This window comes from Vulpes lagopus, chromosome 1 (genome assembly GCF_018345385.1).
Source record: "Vulpes lagopus strain Blue_001 chromosome 1, ASM1834538v1, whole genome shotgun sequence".
In the NCBI taxonomy this organism is placed as follows: domain Eukaryota; kingdom Metazoa; phylum Chordata; class Mammalia; order Carnivora; family Canidae; genus Vulpes; species Vulpes lagopus.
Window position 1 is genome coordinate 71587736 of NC_054824.1, and position 17365 is coordinate 71605100.

The window sequence follows — 17365 nt, forward strand, 5'->3', positions numbered from 1 at the left end:
ACACCCATGCGAGGGTCTGTGCAAGCTTTTGCCCTCAGCCAGAGGTCACTGACGGCATGTGGCAGCCACATGTGCCAGTGTGCTTTGACCCAGGATCAACACACCCTGCAACCAGGGGGATCCAATCTAGGGTGCAGACCCCTATGCTCCAACCCAAGTGACAGACTCAGACACACAAAGGCTTCTTCAGGTCCCTTTCACCCATCACCTATGACTGGGCCAGTCTATTCCCCAATAGTGAGGTTGGTAGTGGGGTAGCAAGAACTCTCCTTGTGAAACCTGGGGCAGGGATGCCTCAGCCTGGATACTTCTCTTCTGTGGCAAAAGTCTCTTTAGCCCCTGGTCAAGACAGTGAGCAGAAGGGAAAATGGGGCCACACAGGGGTATTTCTGCTGTCCTGTCTTCTAGTGTCAGTCATCTTGCCTCTGCCTGAGGTCAAAGTGCTTTCCTCTCCCAGCTCCCAGCTCTCCTTACCCCTGCTTCTGTTCCCCTGCCGCACCTTTCAGCCTTCCACTGACTTAGCCCAGCTATTCACAGGCCCACCCCCACATCTGCCTCCTGCCTCTAGCTCTGGCTCCATCCCTAAACCTCTCTCCTAAACCTCCTGCCTAATTTTTCGGCTCCTCTTCCCTGTCTCCCCTGAACCCCAACCTCCTTCCCAAGTCTTCTACATCCTGGTGCTCAGCCAAACCCTTGATTGGCCGGTACCCAAGCCATTTCTCTAGAATTTGCTGAGGTGAGAGAATGAAAAGGGGGCAGTGGTCCCAAGCTGAAAACAGGTAGTGGACTAAACAGAACAGGGGGAGAGGCAGTACAGGGACAGGGCAAGTAGGAAAGATAGAAGAGATGAGGCAGAGGTGGGAGCAATAGGACCAGGCAAGAGGGATGGGTGGGGACAAGGAGTTCCAGAGAAGGCCTCAGGCCGGGGAAGGATTTGGGCTTGGGAGGGAGGTTTCCTCCCCCACCCCACACACATACACACTGCCAGGAGATAATGGCCGGAAGAGAAAGGGGGTGCTGGGCAACAGGTAGGTGGGGCAAGATCCCAGCTGGAGCAGAGTGGTGGGAGAGGAGGTGCTGAGGAGGGAGAGGGCTGGCCACTGTGGAAGGGTGTTGGTAGAGAGGAGAACCCAGTGAGAGAGCAGGAGCAGCAGGTGGGCAAATGGTGGGGAGAAAAGAGAAATGGCATAAGGTTTGGGGATGTCAAGTTGGGCAAAAATTGGGGTGGAAAGGAAGAGTCCAAATGCGATGGGGAAAGGATGTGGGAGGGATGCCCCAAGGATGCAGGGGCAAGTCGACTGTATTGTGGGACTCAGTGATCCCAGACGGGGAGGCGGGGAGAGGGGGCATGCAATGACGTTGGGAGGGCCTGGCAGGGACTGGAGGAGTGGGAGGACCTGCCCCATCTCCGCTCCCCTCCCTGACCTCATGCCGGTCCTCCCCTTCTCCTCCCTCTGCTCGCTGCAGACTCCCTCCTTCTTACTGTCTGCGAGATCCACGGTCTGCAGTTGGGTCTCAGCTCAGTGAGACCCTACTGCAGGAAACAAGCAAGGGGACCTCGGGGAGCTCGGAGCTGCCAAGGCACAGTAGCCCTGCCCTGTCTTGAGAGCTCCCCTCCCAAGGTCAGAGACCAAGCAGGTGCAGAGGCACTGCAACAGCTTGTTGCCCAGGTAAGGAACAGAGCTCTGGGGAAAACAAGGGAAAGCTGGGAGTGGTGGGGTTCTATCCCATCCCTACACCCCAGGCGGAGGTGTAGCCCGAGAGCTCTCAGGAGAGCCTGGCAGAGCAGACTTTGTGCTAGGACAGAGGAAATGGGACGTTGCACTGGGGACTAGACTCCCCATGGAGGGTATGTCTGGAGGATGGGTCAGTGTATGTGTGTTTGGGGGGTGGGTGTGTGGACTCAGAGGTGGTTGGCCAGAGGAAAACCAGGGGCCAGAGGCTGAGCTAGTTAGTGGCCAGCTGAACCTCGGGAGGAAAGTGTTGATGAAACCCCAAGTGCTCTGATCCAAGCGGCTGGGGCTGGAGCTCCAGGAAGGTGCCAGAGGCAGTCTCTCAGCATGTGGGTTGCAGGGTCTGAGAGGGAGGTCCAGGGGTCTTAAGCCTTTAAGAAATGTTGAAATGGGGATCCCTGGGTGGCACAGCGGTTTGGTGCCTGCCTTTGGCCCAGGGCACGATCCTGGAGACCCGGGATCGAATCCCACGTCGGGCTCCCGGTGCATGGAGCCTGCTTCTCCCTCTGCCTGTATCTCTGCCTTTCTCTCTCTCTCTCTCTCTCTCTCTCTCTCTCTCTCTCTCCTCTCTCATAAATAAATAAAAATTAAAAAAAAAAAAAAGAAATGTTGAAATGGAGCAGAGTCAGGATTCCCAGGTCTGGGAAGGGCACAGAGCCTGCAGAGAGGATCCTAAAGCTTGTTCTTGGCCAGGAGCTCTGCACCCATGACTCACGGTTGGGCTGACGGACAGATGCCTCCAGGGGCGCAGGGGCTCCGGCTTCCTCCAGTCCCCCTTCTAGGCTCTCCCTGCTCTGCCCGTCTGAGCCTCTCCCCACCCACTACACGTGACACGCCCTGGGTGGGGTGGGCGCACCCCTTATCTTGCTTGGAAAGAATTTGATGGCTTGGAAACAACTGGAAATGGAACTGAGAGGAACTACTGGGAAGCAAGTCGGAAACACCGCAGCTGCTGGCTGTCTGCTTCCAGTCCTGCCCGCTTCCCGAATCCCTGGCTCCCTCCCCTCTCCCTTCCTCCCCCCCCTCTCTCCCTGCCCCCACTCTCTTGGGGACCTGGCACTTCAGTTCCTCAGACTCCATTCCCCTGGAGTCCTGGTCACTCAGGACAGGACCAGAACCTGCCTTCCTGTCTCTCATTGCCTCCTTCCTCTTTCCCACCGGAGGGCTGGAAAATCCTTTCTATTCCTCTGGCCCACTAGCTCCCCAGAATAAGGGGCCTCTGGATCCCCCAGATCTCCCCTCCCTGGGGCCTCCTTACCTCTGGGTTCCAACCCAGTATTTAGAACCCTCTCCCCTCCTTCCTTCCTCTCATGCCCCTGGACTCCTATTTTCCCCCCTCCTGTGGCACGAGGGGTAGAGGGAGACACAGGGTGGGGCCCAGATGCCCCATCTCTGGAGCATCCCTCATGGAAGCCCGCCTGTCTCCACACCTCTTGGGACCAGCAGTCCGTGATGAGCCAAGTGTCAAAGTTGGCCACAGCATGAATGTCAGGCAGGCTGAGTCACAGCTTGGGATGTTGCCCCCACCTCTGCCAGCCCTCCGACTGTGTGGAGGACGACTGTGTGGAGGACGCCAAGAGGCTGAGGCCACATGCCCCCTCCCCACTGCAGAAGGGAACCTCAGACACAGTGGTAGTGGTGACAATGAGGGGGAAATGCAAGAGACACCCGAGTTCTTTCCTCTTCTGGTGCGAGAGAAGAGGGGAAGTCTTCCAAGAGTTGGAAGTGAGGAGCTGGAGGGGTGGCCATGACAGGGCAGGAGAGGGGATGGAGAAGGAGGCTCTGGGTCTTGATCCGTGGGGTGGAGGCTACTCCTCTCCTCTCAGACCTGCCTCACTACTTTCCAGCTTCTCTCTTGCTACTGCAGAGACTCTCTCCCCCTCCCCACCAACCCCGGGAAAGATCGTGGATCCAATGGTGGGGAGGCTTACTGGACCACTCGCAAAGACCGCAAAGACCGCAAAGACCGCGAGGGCTGTGGGGCACCAGGCATCCTCTGCTTCCCTCTGGAGAAGAGCCTTCTGTTTGGTTCCCCTCACTCCAACTATGTTCTCTGACTCACACAGCTGCCCCCTGAGCCAGTGAGAAATCAGCTTGCTTAGGTATCACCCAGTGAATGCAAGTGGAGGAACCATGAAGAGGAGATTGTGTGTGTGTGCCTGTAAAGATGCAGGCTTATTTGGATGGATATGTGTATCTGTGTACAAGTGTGTTCATATTTGTATTTGTGGATGTGTGCACACTCAGGCACATTTGTATGTATACACACGTCTGTATGTATACATGCACCCCTTGGTTGGCATGGCCTTAGACACAGAGTGACAGGATTTGAGGGTAGGTCGGAGCCCACCTCATACCTTGGGCTACACTTCAAGCTGACAGAGGGATGAGGGGCCCAGGGGAGGGCTGCTGTCTGCCTGCCAGGCCTCTCTGCCTGGGCTTCTCCAACCTCTTAGTGTGGAAATGCTCTTTCCCTCTCGTCCAGCTGTTCTTCAGTCTCTCCTGGGCTGGTGGCAAAGTGTGATGACTGGTAGCCCTGAAACTCCTTTTTTCCTGGACTCAGAGGAGAAGTTTAAGAAACACAGGAAACGTGTGTGTGTGTGTGTGTGTGTGTGTGTGTGTGTGTGTTAGGCACTGTCCCTTCCCTTCTCACCAGTCAGTGTTTCCACACTCATCCTGCCCTCCTCTCTCCACCCTCTCTGGTCCCAAAGAGCTGGGCACTTGCCCACACCTCTCCTTAACCCTTCACCTGCACTGACCCTTCCACATTCTGTTGCTTACCACAGCCCCATGTCCTGGCTCACCCTGAATGCCTCTCCAGCCCTGGTTTCCCTTTGTTCCCCAATCCATGCCTCAATGGGTTCCACAAACACAACTGGGCACCAGCACCCAGATTAAGGAAAAGGCTATTCTTAGCCTAACCTCAGAATTTCCCTGCCATGTCCCTCTGGTTACTGCTCCTCCAGGAGCACCACACTTCTGACATGTAACACCACAGATTAATGCTATCTCTCCTCAGACTTCATAAAAACAGAACTTTACAGTGTGTTCTCTTTTGTGTTTGGCTTCTTCTATTGGGGAGATCCATCCGTGTTACTACATATAGTTGTGGTTTGTTCCCATTGCTTAATTTTATTTCACTGTATGAATAAATCACACCTTATTTAATCCATTCTACCGATGTGGGACATTTGGGTAGCTCCCAGTTTGGGGCCATTATGCCTGGTACTGCTCTGGTGGGTGTATTCCTGGGGGTGGAGCTGGCGGATCAGAGGGTCAGCATACAGCTCTGGTAGTTTGTAGATTCTGCTAAGGTTTTCCAAAGTGCTTGTACTATCTGGCCCTGCCAGGATCCACACCTGGCCCTCTCTCTAGCCCAGCTTTGGCCTGGGCTGCTGTTGCTGCCCAGCTTTCTGTCCCAGACATTGTCCGTGGTCCTAGCCCTGACCCTGGTCCTGTCGTTGGCTCCAGCCCCCGATGCTAGTCCTCAGCTTAAATTGAACTTTTCATTCATTCATATGTCAATATTTGTGATGCATCTAATATGTGCAAGATGCAAGGATACAACAGCCAGGGAAAAAATTGGATGCCATGCCTGCCTGCATGGACCTGTTTGTTATACATGCTACAAGTGGGAGTTACATGGCTCTTTGATATCACATGTTAGGGGGACCTGGGCAGGAAAAATTCCCTGAAGAGGCAACTCCTGGGGCTGAGATATAAGGGATAAGGAGGTCACAAGGAAAGGGAAGAGCGTTTCACACGGAGGGAGCGCCACATACAAAAGTCTGGGGTTGGGAAGGGTGTGAGGGATGTAAGGTCAATGGGACTGGAGTAGAAAGAGAGAAGGAAGTGTTATGGGAGATGGAGTGGGAGAGGCTAGCAGGGGCCAGATGAGGCAGGGCTGTTTGTCAGTGATTGAAGGGAGACACTGGAGAGCTTTTAGGGGATGGAACATCCTAGTTGTCTTTGTGAGATTGTACGGGGCAAGAGTGGAAGCAGAAGGACCACCTAGGAGGCAAATGCAGTTGTCAAGCAAAAGGTAGATGATGCCTTGAACTCTAACAATGGTAAGAGGGAGAGGAGTAGGCAAATTAAAGAGATGTTTATGAAAGTAAGGGCAAAAATGACAAAATATGGTAGTGTTGATGGGGGGTTAGTTTTCTGGGTTGTAATGCTGGATGAATGTGGGGCCGTGAGTAGAAGCAGAGAACACAGTGGAGAGGGGATGGGGTACAGGAAAGGTGACCATGAGTTCAGTTTCAGACATGTTGAATCTGAGGTGCCCAAGAAGAGACACCAAGTTGGATATATTGCTTGGAGTCCAGAGGAGATGACTGGGCTAGTTTATAAATTGGAGTATAGTTTAGAAATTAAAATCCTGGGTCTGGGTGAAAGTACCTAGGTGAGTGACTAGAGAAGTAGGTCTCAAGTTTAGCTGTACATTACAATCACGTGGGGCACTTTTCAAATGTACTGAGTAAAATTCAGTGCTTCGGTTACTCTAGACACATTTCAAGTGTTCAAGAGCCACATGGCTTTCCTGGCTACTGTATTGACAGCACAGATATAGAATGTTTTAAAATGGAAGATGTGGTCAACAGTGTGTCCAATGACTTTTGAGACAAGTCAAGTAAGAGGAAGATAAATGTCTCTCAGATTTTGTGACACTGAGTCTTTGGGAGATCTTAGGGAAAGCTGTTTGATAGGTTGAAAGGAAGTGGGGAAACCAGATGGGAGTGCACTGAGGTGTACGTGGAATATGGCGAGTGGAAATAGCAAGTACAGTTATAAATCTTTTGACAACTGAAGCCATGAAGTAGAGGAAGGAAATATGTGCTGGTTGGAAGGAGTATGAGATTGGGAAAGGTTTTAGTTGTGGTTGCTATTGTTGTTTAGAGAGAGCACACAAGAGTGTGCAAGTGTGAGGGGGAGGGAGGGGTGGAAGGAGAGAGAGAGGATCTCCAGCAGACCCGAAGTGGGGCTTGATCTCATGACCCGAGCTGAAATCAGAAGTTGGATGCCTAACTGACTGAGCCACCCAAGCACCCTGTTGTTGTTTTGTTGTTTAACTTTCATATTGTGAAATGCACAAACCTAAAGTGTATAGTTCAGGAAATTTTTGAATATGTATTCATCTGTTTAACCACCACCCAGATCAGATCAAAGTACAAAATATTTCCAGTAATCTTATCTTCTTTTTTTTTTTTTTTTTTAAGATTTATTTACTGGGATCCCTGGTGGCGCAGCGGTTTAGCGCCTGCCTTTGGCCCAGGGCGCGATCCTGGAGACCTGGGATCGAGTCCCACGTCGGGCTCCCGGTGCATGGAGCCTGCTTCTCCCTCTGCCTGTGTCTCTGCCTTTCCCTCTCTCTGTGTGTGACTATCATAAATAAATAAAAATTTTAAAAAAAGATTTTATAAATAAATAAATAAATAAATTTGGGGGGGGGCGGAGAGAGAGAGCACAAGAGGGAGGCAGAGGGAGAGGGACAAGCAGACTCTCCACTGAGCAGGAGCCTGATGCAGGGCTCCATCCCAGGATGCTGGGATCATGACCTGAGCCGAACTCTTAACCAACTGAGTCACCCAGGCGCCCTTCCTATTTATCTTCTTCTTTTTTTTTTTTTTTCCTATTTATCTTCTAATAGTGAAGATTAACTCTGCCAGTTTTTGAGCTTCATGTAAAATAGCATCATTCACAGCATTCTCCTTTTGTATCTGGTTTCTTTTGCTAGCATTATGTGTGTGAAATTGTCTATATTGTTCCGTGTAGCAAGAAGGTGTTTTCATTGCTGGGTAGTGTTTCATTGTGTGATTGTGCCACAATTTGTTTGTCTGTTCCACTATTAATGGACACTTGTTTCATTTGGCTAATATGAAAAAAAATCTCATGAACTTTCCTGTACATTTCCTTTGGAGGATATATGCAGTCATTTCGGTTGGATATTTACCAAGCAGTGGAATTGCTGAGTTGTAGGCTATATGTCTTTGTAGATACTGCATAACAGTTTTCCAAAGTGGTTGCACTAACTTATGCTCTTGCTTGTAACTGATAGGAGTTCTAGGTGCTTCACATTCTTGCCATAATCAAGCAATGACAATCCCTTTAATTTTAACCATTCTGATGGCTTTATAATGGCACCTTGTTGTAGTTTTAACTTGCATTTCCCTGATTACTGGTTTTGTTATACTTATATATGTATTTATTTTCCATATGTCTATTGGCCTTTTGGGATATATTTTTTTCTAGAGTACCTGTTTAAGACTTTTGTCATTTTAAAACACTGGGTTGCCTGTCTTTTGTTTTTGTTTTGCAGGGGTTCTTATTTAAATTTTAATCCTCTCTCACACTCTCAATCAACACCTATCTTTATCTTTCTCCCTCCCCAGCAACATCTCGGCATTTCTCATATATTTTATCCTAGTGTCTGGTTTCTATTCTTATTCTCTAGATAGTGTCTCTGGATGACCAGAAGTCCTAATGTGTCTGTCTCTTTTTTATGGTTAAGTTTTGTGCGAAACTTTTTATGATTAGATTTTATGTGGTTAGGGACGCCTGGGTGGCTCAGCAGTTAAGTGTCTGCTTTCAGCTCAGGGCGTGATCCTTGGGTCCAGGATCAAGTCCTGCATTGGGCTCCTTGCAGGATGCCTGTTTCTCCCTCAGCCTATGTCTCCGCCCCTCTCTCTGTGTCTCTCATGAATAAATAAATGAGATCTTTAAAAAAATAAATTTTACGTGGTTAGGTTTTATGAAATCTTTGCTTACTCTAAGGTTGTAAAGATTTTCTCCTATTTTTCTTCTATACAATATTGTTCTGAAAGGTATTGCTTTGCCTTTCTTTTCTTTTTTTTTTTTTTTAAATTTTATTTATTTATGATAGGCACACAGTGAGAGAGAGAGAAGCAGAGACATAGGCAGAGGGAGAAGCAGGCTCAATGCACCGGGAGCCCGACGTGGGATTCGATCCCGGGTCTCCAGGATCGTGCCCCGGGCCAAAGGCAGGCGCCAAACCGCTGCGCCACCCAGGGATCCCTGCTTTGCCTTTCATAATTATGTCCAATAGATTCACTTCAAATTAATTTCTGTATGTGGACATAAGGTGGAGATAAATTTTGGATATTTTCTCATTTATCAAAAAGAGCATCCATTTTCTTTTTAACTGCAGTGCCACCATTGTAATTTACCCAGTGACCACATACATGTGGGTCTGTATCTGGACACTACTCTGTTCTATCTATCTATCTTTGCACCTAATAAGTTTTGATATTTGGTAATATAAGTACTGAGGGAGAAGGATTTTTTTAAACAACAGGAGATATTTGAGGTCTTATAAAAGCTGACAGGAGAGATTTAGTGAAGAGTGAGGAAATGAATAAAAGGGAGAGAGAGGATAATCTTCATCAAAAAAGACAGTAGGAATTGGGTTCCAGGTGCTTGTAGGATTGGCCTTATATTCGCATCCGCTAATTCACTCGACGTGAATGTGTTGAGTAGCCCCCCCATGTCAGACACAGGTGTATGGCAGAGCCAGGACAGACAGGGTCCCTATTCTCATGGAGTTCCCATTTTAGTCTTGGGAGAAAGATAACAGACAAGTACCCACACGAACAGGTGATTCAGGCAGCAGTAAATGCCATGAAGAACATAGGCAGGATACTGCAATGAGAGTAACAGAAGACCATCCCGACCCGGCACCAGGGAAGGTCTTCTGGGATGCATGACATGTGAGGTGAAGGAGCCAGCATCCCAGACAGAAAGAACATACAGCTAAAAAGACCTTAAAGTAATGAAAGCTTGTAGTATCTGTAAAACAAACATAAGACCGGTGTAGGTGGAACGGTAAAGAAAAGAAGTGGTAAGTGCAGGAAGCTGGGTAATCAAATGACGTCAGAGTGCAAGGTAGAGACCAAATCTGCCCAAGGAGGGTCTCCGTTAGTGTTGGGCTGAAGGTGGAGTTTCACATGCATGTGAGTTGGTAGATTAGTTGTAGGTGTTGGGACTGTGGGTGTGTGTATCGGGGGCGGTGGGGAGCAATCTTGCCTCCTTTGTGAAGCTGCTCACATGTGCCATCTCTCCCTGCAGCCTCCTGAGTGATGCCAGCCCAGTTGTTCCTAATCTCCAGACTGGGCCTCTTGGTACTGCTGGGCACAGTCAGAGCAGGCCCTTTCGCTCCACGGTCCAATGTGACTCTCCCAGCTCCACGTCCTCCTCCCCGGCCGGGAGGCCGCACAGTGGAGTCCATAGGGGGAAGCCCCTCTTCTCAGCTTTATGAGCACACTGTGGAAGGAGGGGAGAAGCAGGTGGTTTTCACCCACCGCATCAACCTGCCCCCTTCAACTGGCTGTGGTTGTCCCCCGGGCACAGAGCCCCCAGTCTCTGCTTCAGAGGTGCAGGCCCTGAAGGTCCGGCTAGAGATCCTGGAGGAGCTGGTGAAGGGGCTCAAGGAACAGTGCACTGGGGGATGTTGTCCTGCCTCGGCCCAGGCAGGCACAGGTGAGCAGGTGATCATGGGAGAGGGCACAGGAAAAGAGGAAGTAGGGAAGTCAGTCAGGGTTCTGTGGGTATCTCTAGTCCATAAAGGACCTTGGTAGGAATTAGAAGAAGGCACCCCTTCTTCCCCATTAGGGGTACTGAGTACAGCCCAGGGCACAACTCAGAGAATCCACCAGGCTAGAGATGTTAGCACTTCCCTCCCCTGTCCCCACGCATATGCTAGGGCTTTGGTAGGCCACAGGTATCCACCAGTAGTACCTGGAAACAATGACAACCTTATGAAGTGAGCCTGGCCCTTATGAAGTGAGCCTGGCCCTACTGTATGGGCTTGGTCTCTTTCCTCAGAGACACTGAGACCTGCCTCTCCCTCTTACTCCAGGCCAGACAGATGTTCGCACTCTCTGCAGTCTCCATGGCGTGTTTGACCTGAGCCGCTGTGCCTGCTCCTGTGAGCCAGGCTGGGGTGGGCCCACCTGTTCAGACCCCACAGGCCCTGGCATTCTGCCATCCTCCCCACCCTCAGCCTCTGAGTCCTGCCCAGATGACTGCAACGATCAGGGTCGCTGTGTCCGGGGGCGCTGCATATGCTTCCCCGGTTACAGCGGCCCCAGCTGTGGCTGGCCCTCCTGCCCCGGGGACTGCAACGGCCGTGGGCGCTGCGTGCAGGGTGTGTGCGTGTGCCGGGCCGGCTTCTGGGGCGACGACTGCAGCCTGCGCTCCTGCCCCGGGGGCTGCAGCCAGAGGGGACGCTGCGAGGACGGGCGCTGCGTGTGCGACCCCGGCTACACTGGCGACGACTGTGGGAAGCGCAGCTGCCCCCGGGGCTGCAGCCAGAGGGGACGCTGCGAGGACGGGCGCTGCGTGTGCGACCCCGGCTACACTGGCGACGACTGCGGCTCGCGGAGCTGCCCGTGGGACTGCGGCGAGGGCGGTCGCTGCGTGGACGGCCGCTGTGTGTGCTGGCCCGGCTACGCGGGCGAGGACTGCGGCACCCGGACGTGTCCCCGAGCCTGCCGGGGCCGCGGGCGCTGCGAGGACGGCGAGTGCATCTGCGATGCGGGCTACAGCGGGGACGACTGCGGCGTGCGCAGCTGCCCGGGGGACTGCAACCAAAGGGGCCGCTGCGAGGACGGGCGCTGCGTGTGCTGGCCCGGGTACACGGGGCCCGACTGCGGCTCGCGCGCCTGCCCCCGCGACTGCCGGGGCCGCGGGCGCTGCGAGAACGGCGTGTGCGTGTGCCACGCGGGCTACAGCGGCGAGGACTGCGGCGTGCGCAGCTGTCCCGGGGATTGTCGCGGCCGGGGCCGCTGCGAGAGTGGCCGCTGCGTGTGCTGGCCCGGGTACACGGGCCGGGACTGCGGCACGCGCGCCTGCCCTGGCGATTGTCGGGGCCGCGGGCGCTGCGTGGACGGCCGCTGTGTGTGCAACCCTGGCTTCACGGGCGAGGACTGCGGAGGTCGTCGGTGCCCTGGGGACTGCCGCGGGAGCGGCCGCTGCGAGGATGGCGTGTGCGTGTGCAACGCGGGCTACGAGGGAGCGGACTGTGGCGCGCGCAGCTGCCCAGGTGGTTGCCACGGCCGCGGCCAGTGCCTGGACGGGCGCTGCGTGTGCGACGAGGGCTACTCGGGCGAGGACTGCGGCGTAAGGCGGTGCCCGCGCGACTGTAGCCAGCACGGCGTGTGCCAGGACGGTGTGTGCACCTGTTGGGAGGGCTACGCAGGCGAGGACTGCGGCCTCCGTACCTGCCCCTCCAACTGCCACCAGCGGGGCCGCTGTGAGGATGGGCGCTGCATCTGCGACCCAGGCTACACTGGCCCCTCTTGTGCCACCCGCACCTGCCCCGCCGACTGCCGGGGCCGCGGGCGCTGTGTGCAGGGAGTGTGCATGTGCCACGTGGGCTACAGCGGCCGCGACTGTGGGCAGGAAGAGCCTCCCGCCAGCGCCTGCCCTGGGGGCTGCGGGCCCCGGGAACTGTGCCGCAACGGGCAGTGCGTGTGCGTCGAGGGCTTTCGAGGACCGGACTGTGCCATTCAGATGTGCCCTGGGGACTGCCGTGGCAGAGGAGAGTGTCGTGAGGGCAGCTGTGTCTGTCAAGATGGCTATGCCGGGGAAGACTGTGGGGAAGGTGAGTATGCCGCCTTCCCCAATATGCTGGGGCAAGGACTGGGAACCAGAGCCAGTGGGAAGGCCTGAGCCTGTGGCAGTGGCCCAGGGACCTGGAGGAAGAGTAAAGGAGGTCAACTATTAGGGTGGAAGGCGGTCATAGGAGCCAGAGAGCCAGTGTCACCAGGGGCAGCAGAGCCACCGGGGCATGCCTGCAGGCAGGACCTGCTTTCAGATCTCTGATGAGCATGTTGGGGCTCTTCGAGTTGCTTTTAGGGGAATCTTTGTTTTTGGAGATGGTGGGGGGGGGCCGAAGGAGATCCCAGGGCTTGTGCAGGCCTCTGCCAGTTTTGCCCCACCTCCAGAGAGGAGCAGGAACTGGATCGATCTTTTGGTGTGGCCCTGAGTACAGGGATCTTTGATGACAGGGGTAGGGGGTAGGGGGCTGCCTTGGGCTAACCATCTTTCCGTATCTCATTCTCCTGGGCAGAGGTGCCAGCCATTGAGGGCATGAGGATGCACCTCTTGGAGGAAACGACGGTTCGGACAGAGTGGACCCGGGCTCCTGACACCGTGGATGCCTATGAAATTCAGTTCATTCCCACGGTGAGAGCCAAGCTTGCAGGAGGAGGTTGAGTGGGCAGGATTCAGGAGAGGGAGTGCTCACCTCAATCAGGAAGTTCTAGGTGGTCAGTGGTTGAGTTCAGATTGGGTAGGTTCCTGAAGCTGCTATAAAGACCTTCTCATCCTACTCCACACTGGGTCCAGAAGGCCTTCGCAGCATCAGTTCACTGCAGTGGAACTACGTCTGGTGACAATGAGCTCAGTACTTCCTGAGGCTGTGCAGTCCATTGTTGGTAATCACTGGTAGTTCTTTCTGTTGTTGCTGAATCTAAATCTGCCCCATTGTACATCCATCCATTGGCCCTAGCTGGGCCTCCACCATTGTCAGAATGTTGTCTTTGCTTTTCCTCCACCACAGGCTTTCAGGTATTTGGAGACTTCAACCATCACTGCACTTTCCATTCTCTCCAGGCCAAACCCCCTGGTTTCTTCACTCCTTTTCCCTAAGACTTTGTTCTCCCAATTCTTCCTGGATTCCCTCCTCTAATGCCTTGTGCTTTTTGTATTTGCCCCCAAAATGTGGGAGCAGGAGGGGTCCAGTCGTTCTGGCTAACTCTGAAAACACTGGCATTTTTCTCAGGATTGATGTATATTAACTGTGGTCACAAAAACTGGCAGCTGTTTTGATCATATTTGTTTTTAAAGTAACTTTTATTATAAAAGTCATGTAGGCTCAATATAGAAACAAGAAAATATAAACAAGAGAAAGGGAAAGGAGATAAAAAGAAGGGAAAAAAGATGACATTCAACTATATGCACTTTTTTAGTCTAAATATAGTACATTTTTGCATGTGGCTCTGTTTAGTGTTATCTTTTTTGGTTTGGGCCAAGCTGTCTAGGCTGTCGCAATGATTTGAGTCTGTGAACTTGTTCTCCCACCTCTGTGTCATCAGTGCACTGCAAAGCATTGTATCTGTCTCACTCTTAAAATATTTGGGGGCACCTGAAGGACAAAGCCTTGTAGCCACTCATTAGAGACCCCCTTTTATGCAGATTGGCCTTTTATGACATGTTTGGCCTCCCAGCTCCAAATAATTTGAGATCTCTACTGTCTAACTCATGTTTTCCTGCATCTTCCAAGAAATGACATGGGTGAATAGGCCATTTACCCTAATCTCCAAAACTCTGGAAGAATAAATAACTCCTGGGGACTAAACCCTAGGAAGGGCCTAGGACAGAAGAGACAGCTCAGAGGTGCTGGCTCTCATCCCTGCCCTCATTGGTCTGGGCATTCTAAGTCTTCTTATGACACCAGACCCTGGCCATGCTCTGTCTCTCCTCACTGTCTGGTAGAAGCAGAGGCAGAAATCCCTCCTTTGCAGTGCAACCAATATAGCTTGGCTTTGATTTTTTTCTTCTGTTAAAAACATTTTTGTTTTTTGTCGTAAAAGGAGTTTAATCACAAGACAAGAATTTGGCAACTAGAGAAAAAAACAAATAATTCTTGGCTGCTTCACACTAAAACAAGCACTGTTAACATTTTTAAGTGTTTTTCCCACTCTCTTTTCCTATGTGTATATTGTTGACATAGTTCTGATCTTGAGAGCATGGGACTTTTAAAAGGAACTGTCCTAAGAAACTTCAGGGAAAAAGAATTAAAATAAGCACTCAAGATAGAAAGAGCTTGCAGGGTAGCATTGTTCTCTGCTCTTAGTAAATAATCCATCCTTGGGTGTTTTCAAGAAGTGCGTCTTCCCAGCTGAAGCTCTAGGCTTCCTCCCTCACCATGGGGCCAGGTGGGGTCAAGCTGGCTTACACCTGGTTCAGCTCATCTCTTTGAACCTGGGTGTGGAAAATGCTCCTATGAAATTGGTCCCCAGACACCTCTCTTGGACTACACATTAGCCTGTGCTACTGGCCCTCTGATTTCTTTCTAAGCTTTCTGTGGCTAGCCCCTGGATTGGTGCCTCTTGTCCTGGCCAGCGCTCTCTATCCCTTTCTATTGGCACAGAGTGTATTGGTAGCCAGCTATCCTCTGGTGCTGCCATCTTCTTAGAGGCCTATCTCAACCTTACCTCCTTCCCTTTTCCAGAAGCACTTCTGTCTCAAAGCCCAGCCATTTGCTGTTCCTGGCAAAGGGACACACCTAGTCACTGGAATGATCTTCAGAACACAGAAGAGGAACTTTCCTCCTTCTTCCTGCATACGTGGCATCAGTACTCTGACTCAGTGGTTCTCAAAGCATATTTCTTGGACCTGCAGCAGGAACCTCACCTGGAAGCTTGGTACACATGCAGAATGTCAGACTGCAGCCCCAGATCTACTGAATTAGGAGCTCTGGGGCTGGAGCCCAGTGACCTGCATTGTAACAAGCACTCCAGGTGATTCTGCTACATTCCAAGCCTGAGGACCACTAACTTAAGGAATGTTGTCATTTTGCTCAAGAGGCCAGTACCTCTCTGAATGTGAGAGGAAGCAAGAGGTAACTGAGAGAGGTGAGCCCTGGAAGACGAGGGTCAGGCATTCTTTGTCCAGGTGTATTCTGAAGCCTAGCAGCCAGCATCTGCCTAGAGAGCCTGCCTCAGACCAGACAGATGAGAGATGTCCACTGGACAGATAGTGGGACTTTAAGGGGACTAGTACCCAGTGGATCTTAGGAGGCACTAAGAGGTGTCTACAAGGCTCATGTAGGTGGTCTGAAGGGAGAAGAGAAATCAAGATGTGCTTGTTTCACTGAAAGGACAAGACATCATCAAGGAGCAACCAGCGGTTGTGTGGCCTGGGGGTGTGGTGGGGGTTGAGGGTGTGTATATGTGTTGGATTGGGGGAACAAAGAGAGAGAAAGTTCTGGCAAGGATGAGGACTTTACAGGCCTTCAGTGGACGCCCACCCAAGGGTTCCTAGGCTGGGGTATCCTAGGGCAGGGTGAGTAGGAGAAGAACAGGGGTTCTGTGTGCCCAGGAAAACTTTTCAGCCAACAAAACTGACAAAGCTTCGTTTCATCCTCAACCCAGAAATCTCTACATGGCCTCTCATCTGGTTTTATACTTTGGTATTTACTGTGTTGATTTCCCCACAATTTTCTTGGTTTAGGAGAGTACCTTTTGAAATTTCCAGTCCTACTTGGCCGAATGGAGGTGTCCCCATCACAGCCAACATAGCTAAGCAGAACAGAGCGTCCTTATTAGCTGCCCCAGCTCGACAGCCCAGTGAATTTTGGGGCAGTTAGGCTGCTTACAGATGTCCATTCCTCCCGTTTCCCCAGTGGCTGGCCCTCCAAGGAGACGCTGCCTGGAGCAGAGGCTGGCATATTTCCTGTGGGGTCACCACAGATACTCATAACACCTTCCAGGTGCACTTGGAGGGAGGTTGTTTGTTCACAGGCATGTATGACACAGATTTGGGTAGGGATCCAACCCACCTTAAGATGTGGCCATACATTTAGCTACTAGAACACGAGCTGAGGACAGGAGACCATATTTTCATCATACCCAGCATACTGCCAGGTATGAAATTGGGAATCATATTTGTGAGACTTAGAGCAGGTAGGCTTTGTTTTTGAGGGGCCTATAATCCTGCCCAGGAGACAAGGGAAGCACCTACAGGGAAATATCATGACAAGGGTCCCAGCCATGTTGCCCAACCAGGAGCAGGTATCTGTGGGCAGGCTTGGGCCAGGGCAGATGCTGTAAGGAGGAAGTGAGGTTTGAAAGGTGCATCCCTCAGTTACTTCCTCTCTTATGACAGGAGTGAGCTTGGGAGAAGCTCCCTCGTACCCAGGTAGGCAGGGTTGCCTGGGGAAGCCAGAGGGAGAATCCTGGGTATGTTGGGTAGATTTTGGCAGACACCTGAGGACCGGCTAAAAAGGTAGGCCCCGTTAGAGGTGGCTGTGAGGTCACACTGCCTGGGTTGGATTCCCTGCCACTTTCTTGGTGTTGGTGACCTTGGGCAAGATACATAATCCTTTTGTTTTTTGTTTTTTTAATTTTTATTTTTTAAAGATTTTATTTATTCATTCATGAGAGACACAGAGAGAGGCAGAGACACAGGCAGAGGGAGAAGCAGGCTCCATGCAGGGAGCCTGATGTGGGACTCGATCCCTGGTCTCCAGGATCACACCTCGGGCTGCAGGCGGCGCCAAACAGCTGCGCCACTGGGGCTGCCCTACACAATCCTTTTGTACTTCGGTTTCTTCATCTATCCAATGGGAATAACATGACCTCCCTCATAAGGGTCTTAGGAGGATTAAGTGAGTTCATATATGTAAGTTGCCTTGAACAGCACCTGGGACAGACTACCCATTTTAGATGTGTTTGCGGCTAACACCCATGTTCCCCAGCTGTACAGGACCAAGTTCTACACAGTTCCATGTTGACTGTGCCTGGAACTGGAGAAAGAAGCGATAAGGGAGACTGAACAGCAGCAGTGAGAGTGCCAGCCCTGATCCCCTTGGTGCTCTCTTTCTTGCA

At 51.9% G+C, this 17365-nt stretch overlaps 1 protein-coding gene across 5 annotated transcripts in view; it reads left to right on the forward strand.

Annotated features, from left to right (window-relative positions):
- Positions 1–1044: 1044 nt before the first annotated feature.
- Positions 1045–17365, forward strand: part of TNXB (tenascin XB) — a 52982-nt gene continuing 36661 nt past the window's right edge. For 3 of the 5 annotated variants that reach the window (XM_041772719.1, XM_041772740.1, XM_041772729.1), the window contains exons 1-5: positions 1045–1154; positions 1468–1670; positions 9819–10229; positions 10609–12354; positions 12823–12938. In XM_041772719.1, the coding sequence (XP_041628653.1) occupies positions 9830–10229; positions 10609–12354; positions 12823–12938 (2262 nt within the window). In that variant the 5' untranslated portion in view covers positions 1045–1154; positions 1468–1670; positions 9819–9829. The remainder of the gene's footprint in view (positions 1155–1467; positions 1671–9818; positions 10230–10608; positions 12355–12822; positions 12939–17365) is intronic. The other 2 variants (XM_041772750.1, XM_041772760.1) reach the window with 1 other exon arrangement.